Source organism: Aulonocara stuartgranti (genome assembly GCF_965226115.1).
Source record: "Aulonocara stuartgranti genome assembly, chromosome: 16".
Classification (NCBI taxonomy): Eukaryota; Metazoa; Chordata; class Actinopteri; order Cichliformes; family Cichlidae; genus Aulonocara; species Aulonocara stuartgranti.
Window position 1 is genome coordinate 29770688 of NC_138952.1, and position 21069 is coordinate 29791756.

Below are 21069 nucleotides of genomic sequence, written 5' to 3' on the forward strand. Positions count from 1 at the left end.
CTGAAATTACAGCTACAAGGGATGAACACTCGATTGTCAGGAATGCATCATTCTTCAAGAAAATCAGACATGGACTTGAAAATGCCCCACCTGGACGGCATGCCGACCCCGCCTTAACAGACAAGCCCAGATACCCAGTCAAATCCAACAGACGCGTACCTATGCGTCTGTCTGATTACATCAGATCTAAGACTTGAATATCTGAGTGACCAGTTAAAGGGTACGCTGTGTGAACATGTTTGATGTTCCTGAATCTAACACTGTAACCTGTATTCTAGTGTTGAATGTTTATAGTGTTTAGTCAGAGATCTGCGCAAATGCAGTACTGTTCAAATTGATGTTTAGGTGTGGAGAAACTTAAGTAATGATAATGTTCAGTGATTTTATCAGGTTTGTTTGTCATAGGTTCAGATTAATAATTCACCTTGCTGAGTGCCTAAGTTTGTTTAAAAAAAAAAAAGAAGAAAGGAGGTGATTGTGATGTTTATAGAGATTTTATTTTGAAAGGTCGATTGTAACGCGGAAGGAGAATATAGAAAAGAGAGAACGAAAAATGTTAGATGAACAAGTTAGCACTGCAGACTGTGTTGCCGCTGCAAGCCTGAGAATTAAAGAATGGAACTGAGAAATACTGAAGGTGTCATCATTAATGTTTGAGGTATGCAAACATTACACCAACCATCCCTTTAACGTTAACTAGTAATGACTTCATGAATTTCTTTACAAAAAAAAATTTAATCATTAGAGAAAAAATTACCAATAATCATCCCACAGATGTAATATTATCTGTTACAGACTGCTGGGGCAGACCGTGTGGAGTGAGTAGAGGACCCAAGAGCAGACAGAGGCGAGGAGACTAAACTGGACTTAACCAAGGCGAGTCTTTACTTACAGCTGAAAACTCACGGGAAAAAAACAACAAAGCAACTGAGGGAAAACCTGAACATAGACTGGGAAACTATTACTCTTACTGTGATTTTATACTATGACTAAACAACATACAAACTATGACTTACTATGACTTGACTGGGAAACCATAACAAAGGGTAGGGGAGATAACACAGACGACGTGACATAGAACTCAGCAAGATTGAGGATTAAATACACTCATGAGGTGATGAGGGGAAGTAGAGACACATGACCTGCAGTCTGTCTGTGTCAGATATAAGTTTAGGCGTACTTTATTTTCATTGTGCTGACTTTTTACAGTCAGTTTCAATAACTCGTACTGCATACTAGCTAGCATGACAGACTTTATATACTGCTTGGGGGGGGGTGCTATGATGTTACTGATATTGAACTTTATTTTGTTCATAAGGTTAGTTATTAGAGTTGCCAATTGTCCTGTAAAAACCGGAATGGTCTCGTATTCAGAGGAAATATTACGCAGTTTGTATTGAGGTGAAAAGGATCGCCGTTTGTCCCATACTTCAGCTACAAAGAAAAAAAAGACACAAAGCTGGAGTTATTCTGCGTCTTTACGCTGCACAGCTGTCTCTTCTTCTCTCATTCTCTCCCCTCCCTCTACTGTTTCTACTTCAGTCATGAAACTAATCAGTGATCAGCTGATCGGCTTTTCTCTCGTGCTTGTTTATTGCCCACTTTGCGCCAGAAAGAGGAAACCAGCGGATGTTGCGCTAAACAACAGCAGCACGTTTAAGCTTGATCAGCTGTTGTTAGAATTTATTTAATATTAATTTCTAGTATCAGCTGATGTTTGCTGGAGCCACAGCTGTAAAAGCTGCTGGTCATGATATCGGTTTGGTTATCTGGTGAGAGGGAAACATGAAGATGAAACCAGAAGATGTCCTTACTGAATCATCAGAGTTGAACAGGTGATAAAGAAACAGGTTTACCTTTTAGGTGACATGAATGAGTTGAAGGGAAGTTATTAACTGTTTCTGAGAGACAAATAACACCAGGATCCTTTTTTTTTACGTAGCTGACAGCTGGTAACTGTGCAGGGGCGGGTCTAGCAAAGTTTTGCCAGGGAGGCCAGGTAGGGCATTAACAGGGAAAGAGGGGGAACAAAGTAATACTTTTCTTTCTTATTCTCATTTAAAATGTCTAGCTTTTAACAAATAATTATCTGAATCTTACAACAAACGATTGATAGAATGATACATATATACCAACAAGACAGTGTACATCACTGTCACAACAGTGTTTGCTTTCATTCAAAGGCTTTATGGTTTTTCCTATCATCTCTAGTCAAAATGCCTGGGCTGATTTTTTTTTTGTCCCAGTCCTGCCCTGTATGCAGCTCATCTTCCTACTAGGAAGGCAGAAAGCACCATGGCTGCAGTTTTCGTGTTGGATGTAAAAAGCGCACGTGACGCTGTGACGTAAGTTAGAATCATGGCGTCAGTCGACGACCGTCCAGGCTTGGGATTTCTCTTTTGGAAATATGCACATTATTTTTTCCTTTCTGTTGGTAGGTAGCACAGTGCACTTGTGGCAGGATAGTGCTAACATATAAGTAAGCTAGAAGACTGGCAATCTTGCTGGGTATCCAGTTAGGGAAGCAATACATTAACAAGAGAATTCTGAGTAAAACCAAAGTTACTTTCCCTAGTATCTAGTTACTTTGAAGTTACTAATTTAAAGTAACTTACCCAACACTGATGACAACACAGGGGAGAGTAAAACTAAATGCAGTGAACAAAGAACACCAGACTCTTTCAAAATAAAACAGGAAACGCAGAGACATAGACATGAAAGAAACTTGACAACAAGAGCCATACAGACATGACACATAACAGATAGGCGCATGAACCAGGGAGATTGAGTACAGGGGGAGAAGACAAAAGGAATTTAAAAAAAGAAGGACTAAACAGCAACCTGGAAATTAACTAGATGAGCCAAACTGAAACTAGAACACCAATGAATACAAAATGATACATTAAAAACCCACATACTGGGTCACATGACCCAGTGCCATGACAATTATCTAGAGCTACTTTCAGTACCATTGATATTCATTTAGACTCTTTTTCTCCAATTGATCTTTCTGATTTAACTTCAATAATTATTTCCTCCAAACCATCAATGTGTCTTTTAGACCCCATTTCTACAAAACTGCTCAAAGAAGTCCTGCCATTAATTAATGCTTCAGTCTTAAATATGATCAACCTATCTCTAATAATCGACACATATTAAAAAAATATGTAAGACTGCTTTCTTCCATTTGCACAACATCTCTAAAATTAGAAATATCCTGTCTCAGAGTCATGCTGAAAAACTAGTTCATGCATTTATTACTTCCAGGCTGGACTACTGTAATTCATTATTATCAGGATGTCCTAAAAACTCCCTTAAAAAGCCTTCAGTTAATTTTCAGTTAACGCTGTAGCAAGAGTACTGACGGGAATAGAAAGAGAGAGCATATTTCTCCTGTATTGGCTTCCCTTCATTGGCTTCCTTTTAAATCCAGAATTGAATACAAAATCCTGCTCCTCACCTACAAGGTCTTAAATAATCAGGCCCCATCTTATCTTAATGACCTTGTAGTACCATATCACCCTCTTAGAACACTTCGCTCTCGCACTGCAGGCCTACTTGTTGTTCCTAGAGTATTTAAAAGTAGAATGGGAGGGAGAGCCTTCAGTTTTCAGGCCCGTCTTCTGTGGAACCAGCTTCCAGTTTGGATTCAAGAGACAGACACTATCCTACTTTTAAGATTAGGCTTAAAACTTTCCTTTTTTGTAAAGCATATAGTTAGGGCTGGACCAGGCGACCCTGAATCCTCCCTTAGTTATGCTGCAATAGACGTAGGCTGCTGGGGGATTCCCATGATGCATTGAGTTTTTCCTTTCCAGTCACCTTTCTCACTCACTATGTGTTAATATACCTCTGCATTGAATCATATCTGTTATTAATCTCTGTCTCTCTTCCACAGCAGGTCTTTATGCTGTTTTACTTCTCTCACCCCAACCGGTCGCAGTAGATGGCCGCCCCTCCCTGAGCCTGGTTCTGCCCGAGGTTTCTTACTGTTAAAAGGGAGTTTTTCCTTTTCACAGTCACCAAAGTGCTTGCTCATAGGGGGTTATATAATTGTTGGGATTTTCTCTGTATCTATTATTGTACAATCTACTGTACAATATGAAGCACTTTGAGGCGACAGTTGTGGTGATTTAGCACTATATAAATAAAATCGAATTGAATTGAATTGAAGCAGCCAAACTAATAAAGATGGCCCGCAACCTTGTTCTGTGGACTTGCCATGTGTCATTCACACCACACTGGTGCCGAAACCAAGGAGGTGGCATGGCGGGTCCACGCCGGAGCCAGGAAAGGGCGGAGCTTGTCCAGATGGTGTCCAGCGGGAGCAGTCAGAGGAGGTGTGCCGCCAGCAGGAAGAGCTGCGGTACCAGACTGAGCGTCACCTGGAGAGCATTGCGAATCTGGCAACTCTGCTCTGGGCCTGGTCAACACTGCCACCGCAATGCCCACCGGTGTATCCGGTGGGGAAGCAGTGGTGGAGCCATGTGGGCCACCTCAGCAGCCAGGGTCAGTGGTCGAGGCGTGCGGAAGTTCACGCCTGCCAGAGGAGGGGAAGCAGCCGGGTGAAGGACTGCTTCAGTCGGGAGTGATGGAGGAGCTGCTCTTGCTAGATGTGGATGAGGTGCGAGAGGGTCCATGCCTGCTGGTGGTGGAGGAGCCGCTGCGTGAAGAGCTGCTCCAGCCGGGAGAGGTGGCGGTCCTCATGCCAGGGGAGCCTGCTTGACTTGAGCCCGAGGTCGAGGTGCCAGCTGTTCCTGTTCGGATGCCGGCCGAGCCACCTGTGAGCAGGGGCTCACGAACGTGCCTGCAGGCCCGTGTTTGCGTTCAACATGGTCAACCTTCGGACCAGCTGCGCCGCCACTGCAGGTGCCTCCCCACTTCAATCGCAAACCAAACCACCACCACATACCGCCATCGCCCGATGGAGATGGGGTATGTCTTGGGGCGTGGCTTGCGGTGCCATGCGGAGAGGGTGGACACACCTGCGCGGCATCTGCAATCACACCCACCGAGTTAAACATGGGGAAATAGGGTTGTGTTTTTGATTGTGGTGTGATGTATGTCCGGCTGGTAGCTGGTGAGCTGCAGCTGTGATAAATAAAATGGCTCAAAACCTTGAGCCGTGGACTTGCCGTGTCTCATTCACACCACAGGTATATTTTGGTGGTCATTAAAATGTGTTCCGAATTTGGCAAATTCATGATGATTCAGGTCATAAATCATGACACACTGATCTGCTCTGCATAAGCTCACATTAAAAGTATTAGAATAGGAAGTATTACCCTTAATTTAATGGGTGTCGGATCGATACCAAAATTTTCAGTTTTGAAGAGCACTAACTAACATGTAAGTAAATTTGACACATTTTGCTGCATCTATTTGTAGTTTCAATGACAGTATTTTTTTCCTCTCTACTTTTTCACCTCAACTGTTTCACTTTTGTTTGTCCATCGTTATCAAACACTTATTCGACACTAAACTCTTCTACAAGGTGCATGAGCACAAAAGTAAGACAGGGCTGACTGAGATTTGATTGAGGAATCCAGTGTCAGTAATGAAAATGAAGAATGGGTTGCTGTGATGGTGAGCACCAGCCCTTCAGGCCGACCTGGATAATTGTATCGACAAAGAACAATAATTATACCGGTCGGTCTGCTGGGCTAATGCCCAGTATGCCAGATCACCAGTCTATCTCTGAACACATCACACACACACACTCAACTCTGCTGTTTAACAACAAATGTGTTTTTCCTTACAAATGTGACATTATGTAAGGAGAAATAAACAGGCTTTCCAGCAGTATAAGATTCATTGCCAAAAAGCAAAACCGACAAAACACACATTTCCTTACTTCTTATGCTACTTTTACAACAAATGTGTTTTTCCTTACAAATGTGACATTATGTAAGGAGAAATAAACAGGCTTTCCAGCAGTATAAGATTCATTGCCAAAAAGCAAAACCGACAAAACACACATTTCCTTACTTCTTATGCTACTTTTATATACATGCCACTCAGATATCATGGCACATACAGAGTAATAAATGAACCAATGAAAGAGATAAATAGTCAAAATAAAAAATCAAAACAACCCGGGTACATGGAACTTTAACTAAATACAAATAAATGATAGCAGAATTAACAGAATACATCTAATGTAAAGCTAAATTAAAATTTCTACATTTCTGTGCTTTATCATTATTCACCCATTATATATTTATTTCTTGAATTAATAAATGAAAGAAATTCGACAATAACAATGTGGATTATACAGGGGATTTTTTTCAGTTAGCTGTACCTAAAGCACAGTTGGTGTCTACAGTATATTAAGAAAAGGGCAACTTTTTCATTAATTCCTCTATCTAAAGATCGTAGCTTTCATGTTATTAGAACTCTTCAGGTCTGAAAATGTAATTCTCATTCTCTTACTGAGCATAACAAGTGGAAAACTAAAAAGTCAGAAAAATACAAATGTAAATCGACAGGTGCAAAAGAGAGCTATGAGAACATTAATCAAAAGTAACAGAGGTTATTATATAAAAATGGAAAGACTAATTCCTCTTTTGGAATTAAGGTACCTGTAGGAACAGTTATTCCATGTTTATATTATGTATCATCAGTACTATGAATGTTAATATTACTAGTAATATTTAAACCGCAAAATAAATAATACAAATGTCATCTCTTCAAAACATGGTGACAGTTTGGTAAATAAATTAATGAAAGTGATTTATTTTCCATTTTATATTTCTTTCCACAGATACAATGATGGTGTAAAACCTTTTCAGGTGTTTTGAAATTTCCTTCATTTTGAGCCCATATACAAATGGATTAAACAAAGGGTGATAGAGCACTATTTGTAATGTCATTATTATGCGTGCAGTTTTTGGAAAATCTGCTTCCACCCGAGCTATGCTTACATCATACACAAAAAACAAACAGGCACTAATTAAAACTAAGAGATGGGGTAAACAAGTCTCTGCAGCTTTCTTCCTAATTTCTTTACAACTTTGACAAGAAACAATGAAAATTGTTGTGTATGTGAAAACTATGAAGAGCATAGGAAGTATTACAAGATCTAGTAATGCAATCACACCAAAGATGATAATTAATCTTGATCTTTGACACTGAAGAGTGTAAACTGCATTATTACAAAATATTCCTTTTATATTAGAGTCACACAGTTGAGCTTCAGCACTCGCTATTGCTAGGACAGCAATATGACAAGCAGGTACAAGCCAAGCTATGATCAGGGAAATACTCACAGTGGTTTTTCTCATGATAATATGATATTGTAGAGGTTTACATATAGCCACATATCTGTCATAGGCCATGGCAGCCAGGAGAAAAAATTCTGAACCACCTAGAGTGTAAAACATAAAAAACTGAAAGAGACAGGCTGAATATGTTGTGACTTGTTTATCAGATAAAACGTCAATCAAAAGTTTTGGGTAAATAGTTGTGCTGTAAAGAACAGAGTTAAGTAGCAAAGCAGCAATGAAAATGTACATAGGCTCATGGAGGTTTTTATGAATCCAGATTAAATACACAATAGTAGAATTAGTGCAGATTATTAGAATATATAGTGTAAACATAATAAAAAAGAAAATATATCTGTACTTGTTAATTTCCGTGTACCAGTCCAGAGTTAGAAAGGTAACATTTAACTCTTTATCCATTATTGTTTTCAAAGACAAAACATTTGCTCATAAAACTAATTACATAACAAGTATGAATGGAAAACCAAAAACAAGACAAAGACTTCACACAGTCATACGAGTATGTGGCAGGTTTTTATTATTTTGCCTTATCCTCAAGGGAGGGAGAGTTCTGAAACACCATTGTTCTGCCTTTTATAATTGATGCTTTGGGAATGTACAATTAATCCTTCTTTTCTGTTCAATGTGAACATTCAGGATGGCAACACTATCTCTCCTCATTAAAAAAAAAAAAAGTAATACCAGATTAGATGTGTAAACAATGAAGAGCAAAAAATAAAAATGAATAAAGTCAATAAGAACAATTCTCTCTCACACAGTAATTTCAAGGTGCAAAAATGTGCTTTAAACATAAAATAAATGTTGTTCTCAAATCATTGATTAGGTGACTTCATAGTAGTATACATGTTGGTGATGTCCTTTGTGTAAAAACTGTTCAGTTTTGTGTGCCCTGTATCATTAGCCCAAGGACAGAAATTCTTATACAAACTAAGTGCAACAATGTGCATATGTCCAGAACAATATAATTGTGGGTTATTTGATTATGTTCATCAGTGTGACAGCCTGGGGGAAGAAACTCTCTCTGTAGCATCCGGTTTTTGTAAACAGTGCTCTGTAGCACCTTCCTGAAGACAGCAGTTTGAAGAGTTTATGTCCAGAATGTGAAGGGTTTGCAGAAATGTTTTCTGCCCATTTCCTAACCTGAACATGTTCTGGATGAAGGGAGTCCCTCAAGGTTCAACATTTTTTTCCTCTGGTTGAACTTTCAAATGTTCTTTAGTGTTCTTGTGCACAAACAGTGTGTGGGTTTTGATTTGTATTGAAGTTTTATGGCAATCCTTACACTTTCATCATACTTTGAAATTGTTGTTGAAAGTTTTACTATTTATGGGTGCATGATGGAAAAGTCTAAACCAGGGGTATGCAATCTGTTTGATGATGAGTGCCATTAAAAATTAAAAACTAATATTTCCTCAGAGGTCAATGTGCCATATAATTGCGTTAGCAATAAATTTAATAACGCTCTATACTTTATCGAATTATATTTGTTTGCAGATGTTGGCAGCTATCAGCGAATAGTTATCAGCTCTTTTGAAACAAAAAATGACACTTTTTATTCATAACAAGAACTCCATAACAGCAAATGAACTGTACAACGGAAAATGCAAATGCTATTTATGGTCTCCTCACAACAATGATAAGAAAAATAAACTGGGCCAATATGGCATGTTTGTTAATACAGAGATACACATGTTAATGTGATCTCTGTTCTCCCACAGGTCTCCGAGTGTCCGGCGTTCAGACTGCTACCTAAGGACACTCATGTGAGAGAAAATCTGCTCACACACAGTGTAGAGCCAAATACTGTCAATAAGGCCTCTGCAATGTTCTTAAGACAGTTAAATTTGTCAGGTCGTGATGTCCAGCAGGTGGAAATGCAAGCTCCATGAACACGCACAGCTGTGGATTCCAGCTGCGTCTGTAGTTCTGCAAACTTTGACCCCCACAGAGTCGAGCTTGTCAGTTCAATCAGCTGCATTTCGATGTCCACTGTGTCCAGGCAGTTAATGGGAGAAATATCCAGCTACTCATTGGTGCTAACATTGGTCCATACACCTGAAAGTCCCAAAAACGCATTGTGAATTCTGTCTCAAGTCTACGAATTTATCCGTGTATTTCCACGGTGCTGATGCTGCGCTGAGCAGACAGCTCCTGAAGCATTTGAAGTGTTGGAAATTTCAACATCGCTTGACAAAAACTGCCAGCTAGCAACGTCCCTCTCACCGGTAGGCTAAGTTATTTTTAGCCAATTACAAGTTGAATCTCGTAGTTTGGGTTGTTAGCTAAGTTTCTGTCATTAAGGAGCAGCACAACTAATGTGTCTATGCGAACTAATTTGCGACGTGCACCACTGGCCCGGCCATTTATTTTTTAATGCACCTTCTCAGATCAATTCACTGCATGTCTGCAGTGCACTGCTGGACTGGGACAAAAGAATCGGACTGGGCATTTTGACTAGAGACCGGCCCACCAGGTATTATAAGAAAAGCCATTAAGCCTTTGAATGAAAACAAATGCTGTTGTGACAGTGATGTACAGTCTTGTTGGTATATGTGTAATTTCTATACATTTTACATCAGATAAAAACTTTGGTTGTAAGATTCAGATAATTATTTAATAAAAGCTAGACATTTTAAATGAGAATAAGAAAGAAAAGTATTTCTTTGTGCCCCCCTTTCCCTGTTAATGCCCTACCTGGCATCCCTGGCAAAACTTTGCTAGACCCACCCCTGCACAGTTACCAGCTGTCAGCTACGTAAAAAAAATGATCCTGGTGTTATTTGTCTCTCAGAAACAGTTCATAACTTCCCTTCAACTCATTCATGTCACCTAAAAGGTAAACCTGTTTCTCCATCATCTGTTCAGCTCTGATGATTCAGTAAAGACATCTTTTGGTTTCATCTTCATGTTTCCCTCTCATCAGATAACCAAACCAATATCATGACCAGCAGCTTTTACAGCTGTGGCTCCAGCAAACATCAGCTGATACTAGAAATTAATATTAAATAAATTCTAACAACAGCTGATCAAGCTTAAATGTGCTGCTGTTGTTTAGCGCAACATCCGCTGGTTTCCTCTTTCTGGCACAAAGTGAGCGATAAACAAACAAGAGAGAAAAGCCGATCAGCTGATCACTGATTAGTTTCATGATTGAAGTAGCAACAGGAGAGGGAGGGGGAGAGAATGAGAGAAGAAGAGGCAGCTGTGCAGCGTAAAGACACAGAATAACTCCAGCTTTGTGTCAAGGCTAGCGGGTTGGACTCAAGCGCAGGCAGCGGGTTGCGTTCAGTCTTTTTGTTTTATTACACACCAGGTGCTATTTACAAAAGTGAGGGATTGGGGAAGGGCTTCCACGGGTCCACGGGTAGAAGAGGAAAGGGACGGATGCTCCAAACACATGGGGTCTTAGCTGCTCCTCACACTCTGCTCTCGCTGTCAGCTCACTCACGCTCAATTCCCCAGATTGCGAGGAAACAGGAAGGGACCGGGGATCTGGAGACAGGAAGGAAAGCAATCACTAATGATGCGTGACACAATTTACTAATCTACAAGCTGGGATTCTCACTAACGTGGTGATTCAATATTCCAGCGACGAGAGGCTCTGAGCTGCTGCCTTTAGTATGGTCCAAGAGTGGTGATAAGCTACAGGTGATTGATTAGTGGCAGGTGCACATACCAAGGGCAGGAGCCCGAAGACAGCTCCGCCCGGGCTGAGTACGATTCCATTTTTTACGGGACAGTTGGCAACTCTACTAAATAACCTTATGAATAAAATAAAGTTGACTATCAGTAACATCATAGCACCCACCCAACTGTATAGAAACTCCATCATTCTAGCTAGTATACAGTACGAGTTATTATAACTGACTTTAAAAAGTCAGCACAATGAAAATAAACTCCACCTAAACTTGATTTATATCTGATCCAGAAAGACCGCAGGTTATAACTTCTTACCTGAAGTTCGCCTCGGGTCTCTCCTCCTCCTGTCTCCCCTCCTCCTGTCTCCCCTTTCCCTCATCCACCTGCTGGCCTCTGTGGAAGCTCCGCCATAGCCACCACCAAACAACTGAGTTATTTTTACACATCTGCCAGCACCTGGCCAAACCACCATCTTTCATTGTTTATACCGTGACTAAAAAAAAAAAAAAACCATCGGCCCATAAAAACGAAAAATCCCCATCGGCCATCAGGCATATGCCCGGTATGCCCGATGGCCAGTTCAGCTATGGTCGTGCCATCAGTAAACCCTTCAAATCAAAACCATTCACTAAGAACCAAATTACGTCATTTTTGAGGATGTGTTCTTATTGTAATTTTACAGCTTTTATGCTCAGCTGTCATGTCACCATAATGGACAATTACAATGTCCACATCACTGCAGAGCCAATCAATCTATCAATCTCCCACTCCTCACTTGTGAACAAGACCCCGAGCTACATGAACTCATCTACTTGGGGCAGCAGCTTGTCCCTGACCTGGAGAGGCCACTCTAATTTTGCAGTCACATGAAATGTGTGAGCTTACTAAAGGCTCATGTCATGTTACTCATGTTTTTCTCTGGATTTTTAAAGCTAAATAAACATTCATTCACATGAAAGTTGCCTTGCAGGCCCCACTCACTGTGGGCCAGTCACTGTGGGCTTCACTGACTCCACCAGACTCGTGGCCTACTTCTCCCCTAAGCTAGATCCTTTGGCTCCATGTTTTATAACATATAATGTGGTTTAATTATGAGTTTATGAGAGTCTTATGTATAATGATTTTTTTACTCTATATATGGTTCTTTAGAATCAAAAGGAGAGAACGTTAAAGATTATTTTGTTATATACTAAGATATAGCTTTCTTGGTCTAGTGCCTATATTTTTGTTTTAGACCTGCAAATGCAGAAGGGCAGGTATGCAGGATCTTCTTAATTGAAGCAATGTCCTACTTCCTTCCTCTGAACAATTAAGTTTTTGTTTAACCTGTCTGTTCCATATATCCTATTCAACTGTGCTTCACCTGGAGGTTGACCAGTTTTCGGTGTGACAACAAGTTAAAAAAGATGAGGTGAGGAGTCTATATAAGTAGGGACTGGTTCCTTTGTTTGGGTGAATTTCAAAGGTCAACACAATCACTGCCTTTTGCTGACTGAATTCCTTCCTTGAATAAACTGTTCAAAATACAACTCCAGTAGCGTGACTTTGTTTATTTAATGCACCAATTTTCAACAACAGTCTTTTGGGAGGCAATCATAAGCGTAGAGGGAGAAGAGCAGTGGGGAGACAACACACCCCTGGGGGAGGCCGGTGCTGATGGTCTGTGTGTGGAATGAGCTCTAGTCCACAAACAGGATCTTGGAATATGTCCCCGGTTTTTTAAAGTGATGCAGGATTTATCTTCGACTGACCTGGTTCCCTGGTAAGCAAACTGCAGGTGTTCCACCAGTGGCTCTCCACCAGTCTTTCAAAGCTTTTCATTGCCAAAGACATCAGGGTGATAGGCCTGTAGTCATTTAATCCTGTGATGATCGACCTCTTTGGTTCAGTACAAGTAGACCAAGTAACTGTTTTGCTGTAAGAGTGTCACACACATATTGTCAAGGAAGGACCCTCGCTGACAATATGTGTCAAGGAGAGGCCAGGACGTAAAATGTGGACCCAAACACAGATACAATCACAGACAGCAACAACCAGATTTAACACAAACCATTGAAAAACACAGGAATAGATAACAATACTAAAGGAGTGTACAGGGGAGTGCAGGGGTCTCGAGCGTGGAGGGTCTGAAACAGAGGAACAGCGTGGTTAGGGGAAGGAAACAGAGGCTACAGGGATTGAGAATGACCCGAGTAAGTGATGTCTTGCTTGGCAGATAAGAGAAAGGCTTCCCTGGGGAACTGAGGTAAGCATAAGAAGGAAAGGCCGTGCAGTTCTAACATAGGTTTATAGACCATCTGGTGAAGAATAGTTGTAGATGCTTGTCCTAAATACTGCTGGTTGACTGTAGACAGGTGAGGAGGTGACACTTGTTCCACTTGGGGCAGGAACCTCAACTTGTAGAACAGTTACTCATGCAACTGTTCTACAAGTTGCATGAGTACACAAGGAAGACAGGGCCGACTGAGATTTGATTGGGGAATCCAGCGTCAGTAATGAAAATGAAGAATGGGTTGCTGTGATGGTGAGCAGCAGCCCTTCAGGGCGCCTGTAAAATAGTACCAACAAAGAAAAAAATTATATTGACCCCTCGGTTCAATCCCTAAACATAACCCACATATTGAACTCTGTTGTTTAACCAACAAATGTGTTTCCTTACAAGTGTAGCATTATTTAAGGGTAAATAAATAGGCTTTCTAAAGCTTCTTTCAAGCATATGTAGCCCAGTGGCAAACAGATGGAATTAGAGACTGTTTATTGTAATTATTATTAAAGGTGTTTTATTCTGTTCAGTTAAAAACACTCATGATTGGAGAGAGACTCTAAAGAAAAAATCCAAATTATTTTGTATGGAATTGCATTATTTGTGTTATTTATTTATTTTTGTTTCTCAAAGGTTATTTTTTGACCTGGATACAAATGCAGTCCAACCAATGGGATTGTTTGTCCCGCCTTGTTTTTCATGTTTGGTTGCGCTGCTAAGGCTGCTTAGACCACACGCGCCATAGCTGTACCTGTGGGGAAAACGTGGTAGCTGTTGAAACAGCGAAGCTGTTGGTGTCTGCTTGATTAGCCGCCAGATTTGGATAGCCGAAGCTAGTTTTATGAATACGAAGTGCTTTGCACTGGTGAGTAACGAAACTGTTATAGCCGCTGATCGGCATCCTGAAATGTTAATGTTGTTCGCTTCAAAAAACAAACGCTAATGGTGACGGTACTATGCAAGTAGCTAGCAAGTGTGCTAGTAGCTAGCGAGTGTGCTAAACGCTCACGCCCGTTGTTAAGCGTTAGTTGAGAACTTATTAGCTGTTGTTAGGTTAAGGAAAAAACAGTATGTCTATCTGTTGTATTGAAATGTTTTATTGTGTTACTTTTATTCATCACTGTTGTTACTTGACAGTGAGCAGAGTATATTGAGTTTGCTGCTTTTAATGAGCAGTGTGAATTGCTTTAATGATTGGTGATAGCTACATTGCCATGTAATGAAAACATTTAGAATTTGATTAGTTGTACAACATTAGAAATTGAAACACATTTTGTTCATGATTTATACTTTAAACAGAAGTGTTAGTTAAGTGTGAACCATGTTCATTTGAAGTAATTCTGACCTCACTCTTAGGTCAGGTTTTTTGAGTTGGAGAAAGGAGCCGAGACTCCCCGGAGAACTTTGGATTACAGACTTTGTGGAAATCCGCAGAAGAGGAATAATTTTCCATTGCAATGGATGGCGAGCCACAGCCCATTTGGAATTGAATCTTGAAGTCTGGTTGCCTGAACTGTGGTAGGACAAAACAGTGCAAACCATACATCGATCGTGGACTGAACTCACACCAATAACTCACCAGATCACCAAACAGGCCTGATCTGGATCCTATTGACACTTTAAAAGACCCGGGTCTAACATTCTTTTCTTTTTTATTTTGGGTATCTGTGCGCGCACACACAATTTTGGTTGTTATTGTAAATGCAATACAGTGCACAAATTTCAAATACAGTTGAACTATTGCTTCATCATTTGCAGTTGTGTTTTCATTGTGGTTACCCATCCTCTGGGCTCCTGTCGTTCCTGAAATCTTCTGATTTGCCCATTGTTTATATATTTTGTTACATACTGGTTACACATAACTAATGAAACACACATTTCCTTACTTTCTGTGCTATGTTTATATCAATGTTCCCTCTAATTTGCAGTATGTTAACACTATCCGGTTGTTCAGTGATGACGCGACGAATCCTACTTCCGGGTCTAAAGTAGTCTGCATTTAATATGGCTTTTGTGTTGTTAACATGTTTAATGTTATGTATTTTCTTCTATTTGATCTCAAAAAGCTCCTAAAACAGTCAGTGATCCCTGTTGACCTCCCTCGGCTTTTATTACCACTAATCATTTATTTAAGCTCAGTTTTTAAAACCTTAGGATGTAACTACAGCCCAGCCCATGCAGCAGTATATGAATGACTAACCTCGTATTGTGGATGGAATATCTCAGTTGTTCTCCTGGCTGAAGTTTGGTCCTTTTAAAGCATCCTGCCATGCGATTACATTTGTTTCTGACCACCGAGAACACTCACGTTAACTTTTATCGAGTGGAAAAAAAGTTAGCTTGTTTATATTATGCTAACATAGCTGTGTCGCTAGCGGTCATGTAGCACATCATTATATACCAGCTAGCCCAACTTCAGTAACCCTACAAACGTCACTGCTGTTTAGTTTTCTGTCTTCATTTATGCTGGAAGTGATAGCAGAGCTGTACGTTTTAATTTGTTTCCAAAACCCCGCAGTCAGGACATGCTATATTGCATTTAGATAGAAGCTAGCGAGCTAACTCCCCCGCCAACTTCTAACTCCGTTAAATGTCATAAATTCCGTTTTCATGGATGCCTGGAAGTTAAACTCAATTGTTACACCTGGTAGAGCAGAACGCTGATCATTTTATTAAAGATGAAAGACTTTAGACAGTTTTTCAACTCTCAGTAATGCCACAGTGATCGTTTGATACTGTATGTGGACCTGCAGCGGAGTTTAGACCCAGACACAGCTAGTGATGTCAGACTGAACAATCGGATTGGAAGTAAAAATAACTTGAACTCCAATTTTCAAAACACAACTTACCGTATTTTCACGACCATAAGGCGCACTTAAAAGTCTTAGATTTTCTTCAAAAAGTACGGCGCGCCCTATAGCGCAGTGCGCCCTGTGTGTTGTAAGGAGGACGTAGTAGAGAACACCATGAGAACGCTAAAGGGTGAAGTGTGGGCGTTGATCCTATATACCGGACAATCACACATATGTGCATTATGTGGAACATCGTTGTTTTAACAACGCTGAAAATGGCAAAGAGACACGCTTATGAAGCACAGTTTAAACTGAAGGCCATCAGCTATGCGGAGGAACATGGAAATCGAGCAGCCGCGAGAGAATTTAAGATTAACGAATCGATGGTTCGCAAATGGAGGAAGCTAGAAAACAAGCTCCGGCAGGTCAAGAAAACGCAGCTGAGTTTCCGCGGACATAAGGCGAGGTGGCCCGAGTTGGAGGAAAGACTCGAGCGGTGGATCATCGAGCAAAGAACGAGTGGGAGAAGCATTTCGACGGTCACCATTCGGCTAAAAGCAGTTTCACTAGCTGAAGAGATGAACATTGAACATTTCCAAGGAGGTCCATCTTGGTGCTTTCGTTTTATGAAACGGTGCCATTTTTCCATCCGGACCAGGACTACGGTAGGGCAGCAACTTCCAGCGGATTATAAGGAAAAGCTGGCCATCTTCCGCTCCTACTGCAGCAAACACATCGGCAACAAAAACATCCAGCCCAGCCACATCACAAACATGGACGAGGTCCCGCTCACTTTTGACATCCCGGTGAGTCACACTGTGGAGAAGAAGGGGACCAGCACGGTAGCGATACGCACAACGGGGTATGAAAAGTCTTCTTTTACTGTTGTGCTTGGCTGCCATGCTAATGGACAGAAACTGCCGCCTATGGTGATTTTTAAGCGAAAGACTTTGCCTAAAGAGAAGTTTCCAGCAGGAATCATCATTAAGGCAAATGAAAAGGGCTGGATGGATGAGGAAATGATGAAAGAGTGGCTGAGGGAGGTGTATGTAAGGAGACCAGGTGGTTTTTTCCACGCATCACCATCGCTCTTAATCTGTGACTCTATGCGTGCCCATCTCACAGCCGATGTGAAAAAACTAGTGAAACAAATGAACTGTGAGCTTGCTGTCATTCCGGGAGGCCTGACAAAGGAACTCCAACCGCTGGGCAAAAGCCGGCATCATTTCCGAGGAGCCGCACGGCACGGAAAGTGACTCTGACAGTGAAGAAAGTGAACTTGGCATGTTTGATGGAGATTTAGCGCAGCTGTTCAATTCAGACACAGAAGATGAGGACTTCGATGGGTTTGATTGATGATAAAAATGTGAGTACCAAACTTTGTTTTGCTCCTGCTTTATTTTTAAATACGCACACTTGTATGCTTTAGTGTTGTTGATGATGACGATTACCGGTAATAGAAATGTGAGTAAGGTACCGAACTCAAGTTTGCTCCCGCTTTATTTTTAAATACGCATACGGTACTTGTATGCGCCCTATAATCCAGTGCGCCTTATGTGTGTGTTAAATACAGTAATGGCACACATAACTGAGACTGCGCCTTTTAGTACAGTGCGTCTTATGGTCGTGAAAATACGGTATATGTATATATATATATTAGGGGTGCAACGATACACAAAATTCACGGTTCGGTTCGGTTCGATACTTTGGTGTCACGGTTCGATATTTTTTCGATACAAAAAAAATATTCATGCCTTTTTAATTTGTCATTTATTAAATTTTCACGGCACATTCTGCACCACATCTCTGTGCGTTCATCGTTTGTTTGAAGCCAGGTCACCTCCTGCAACTACTTTTCCGAGAATACGTGCTTCTTTTGTGGTTCGGACTCCTGTCATTTCTTTGGAGGTGGAGGAACATCACAGTAATTGCTTAAAGGAGCTTCTTCGACATCTTTAAGAGTTCTAAACAAATGTCTGTCCTCCTCCTGAAAATCTTATGTACGCAAACACGCGTTGCAACTTCTTATCTTGTGCGCGTTTTTTATTTTGACAGCGAATGCGCACCTGCAGACCACTTATGTGCAGCCCTGGTTATTTAGCTCGTCATATTGCAGCCACAGAAATTCTTTTGTCCATGAAACCATAAAGCTGCACTTTCTTTTTGCCTTATAGTCTAATTTGTCATAACTTCTCCGTTTTGTGGTAAGCTTTTCTTTGGCTGTCGCTTCTTCACCCTGACCTGTCTTATTTGGCTGAGCAGAACTAAAATATATATCCTGCTGCTTTTACACACGCACTCACATAACGATCAGCGATTCTCTCACATGTTTAAGCTTGCTGCGGGAGATTTCACTTGTCATGTTTGCATAGTAAGCTAACGATTGATAAGACGATGTCAGAGGAATTGGTGCGCAAATTATCATCACTCACCAATCAGTGCTGTCGCTCTCTATACACAGTTCGCGCGATTGCAAAGTGAAAGCAAAAAACAAGCGCCAATTCAAACGCAATTTCAATATGTCACATATTGAAATTGGCTCACCGTTGCCAATGACATAATTACCCAGCTACATTTCCGAAAGAATGCAAAAGCATTGACATATATTTTTCCTTCCTACGATAGGCCAACGGGCAGGGCAGAGATAGATTTTGGTAGCCCGACTGGAAAAATCGCTAGCCCCGGGACGTCGGGCTAGCCCTGTATCTGATTGAGGAATCCCTCATCTTTGGAAAAGAGAGTTTAATACAGAGAAATGGCTCTTTCCAAAATAAAAGCTATACTATACGCTTCTTCTGGGCTATATTCTCAGCAGCGTATTAAACATATCAGGTCCCCATAAGGACAATCCTGTGCTAACAGCTGTCTAAATGACTCGGGTAAAGTTTGTAGCATGCGTACTTTTTGTTTTTGTCTGCTTCCACTTGTCTTTGCACTAAGATGATGTCAGCGTAAATGTGCAGTTGTTGTGCCCTTAAACAGGGGAAATAGTGAGGAGAGGTGAAAGAACGGCACAGACACGCAGCTCTCACTCTCACTCGTCTGTATTGAGTTTCAGAAGCAATACAACTAAAACAATGTTCTTATGGATGCACTCAGTCTCAGGACAACTGTATCCAAACTAAGTCACTATTGTTCGCTGCATTAGAATACTTTAGATAACATGAACTGTAGCATTAGACAAAAACATCTTTTTAACTAGCACATGTTAGCTGACACAGTCACTAACTTTCCACAGCAATGAAATAATACTTTAAGTACTGCATGTCTTCCAGTAGTTAACTTATACAGATAGTAACAGAAAAATCTTCACACAATATGGCGGAGTAATAGCGAAAACTAGCATACACAGCAACAGAGATTAACTGGAACTTCTCAGCAAAATAGCCTGCAATTCACATCTTCCGCTACAATGAACAATGATAACAATGTAATAATCAACAGTAACACACATTTATACAGATTTGTGCATGACAGTTACCTTAAACAGGGGAAATAGTGAGGAGAGGTGAAAGAACGGCACAGACACGCAGCTCTCACTCTCACTCGTCTATATTGAGTGAAGGAGGAAGCGCGTGAACCCACCTACTGGAGCCCTGAGGCATTAACAATGGATCGACGCACAATCAACCCAGGCAAAACTTTCACTACTTATCTCCCTCTATATTCCCACTGCATATTCTATTCGAAAACAGTCAAAGCAACAAATAAAACATTAATAAGGGCATGACATGAAATATAAGGAACAGAGATGTACAACTTCAAAACTAATCAAATTTATGATCCACCACACAGTCATATTCGTTGTGTTCCCACTAGTGCTGTCAGCGTAAATCTCGTTGAAATGACGTTACCACCACAACACGGCAAATCTCCGTTAACGAGCTATCGCGGATCGCCCCGTGCATGGGGCTGGACGGCCAACACGTTAACGAGCTAACTGTGCTAACACACTAGCTCCCACCCATGTAATTGAGGCACATCCAACATACTGTTTTACTTTAGTCTATGACGCGCTTACCTTCAGGGTCATACGTCACATGAAAACCAAAATAGTGCCAAACGCCACATCTGAATGAGGGTGGGGGAGGTTCAATTTGCCATGTTGCAACGAGAGCTTAACTTCTGTCTCGCTAGGTTGCCCTGCGCTCAGTGAATCTGCGTTCGACTACTCCGCCTAGGCTGCACTGTCGAGCGCAGATCCACTGAGCGCTCAACACAGACAGCATCATCAGAAGGAAAGTTGATAAAATAAATAAAAAATTTTGTATTGTTCGATACATATGCGTACCGAACCGAAAGCACTGTATCGAACGGTTCAATATCGATACGAATATCGTTGCACTCCTAATATATACTGTATATATACACACCCAGCACGCCCCTGCGGGCGGTTTATCCTTCAAGCTCAGGTCCTCTACCAGAGGCCTGGGAGCTTGAGGGTCCTGCGCAGTATCTTAGCTGTTCCCAGGACTGCGCTCTTCTGGACAGAGATCTCCGATGTTATTCCCGGGATCTGCTGGAGCCACTTGCCTAGCTTGGGAGTCACCACACCTAGTGCTCCGATTACCACGGGGACCACCGTTACCTTCACCCTCCACATCCTCTCGAGCTCTTTTCTGAGCCCTTGGTATTTCTCCAGCTTCTCGTGTTCCTTCTTCCTGATATTGCTGTCATTCGGAACCGCTACATCGATCACTACGGCCTTCTTCTTCTGTTTATCTACCACCACTATGTCCGGTTGGTTAGCCACCACCATTTTGTCTGTCTGTATCTGGAAGTCCCACAGGATCTTAGCTCGGTCATTCTCCACCACCCTTGGGGGCATCTCCCATTTTGACCTCGGGACTTCCAGGTTATACTCGGCACAGATGTTGCTGTACACTATGCCGGCCACTTGGTTATGGCGTTCCATGTATGCCTTGCCTGCTAGCATCTTGTGCCCTGCTGTTATGTGCTGGATTGTCTCTGGGGCATCTTTACACAGCCTGCACCTGGGGTCTTGCCTGGTGTGATAGACCCCAGCCTCTATGGATCTTGTGCTCAGAGCTTGTTCTTGTGCTGCCATGATTAGTGCCTCTGTGCTGTCTTT

General features: G+C 41.4%; 2 protein-coding genes across 2 annotated transcripts in view; both read right to left on the reverse strand.

The window, feature by feature from the left end:
* The window catches only part of LOC309691202 (olfactory receptor 2AT4-like), a gene marked incomplete at its 3' end in the record, with an annotated part of 69057 nt that overhangs the window by 37824 nt on the left and 10164 nt on the right, over positions 1-21069 (reverse strand). The window lies entirely within an intron of this gene.
* On the reverse strand, positions 4837-7682 carry LOC309690416 (olfactory receptor 6M1-like; the record flags this gene model as incomplete). Its single annotated transcript, XM_082507449.1, has 2 exons — positions 4837-4996; positions 6784-7682. 2 exons carry the CDS (start codon positions 7680-7682, stop codon positions 4837-4839), a joined length of 1059 nt encoding a protein of 352 aa, XP_082363575.1.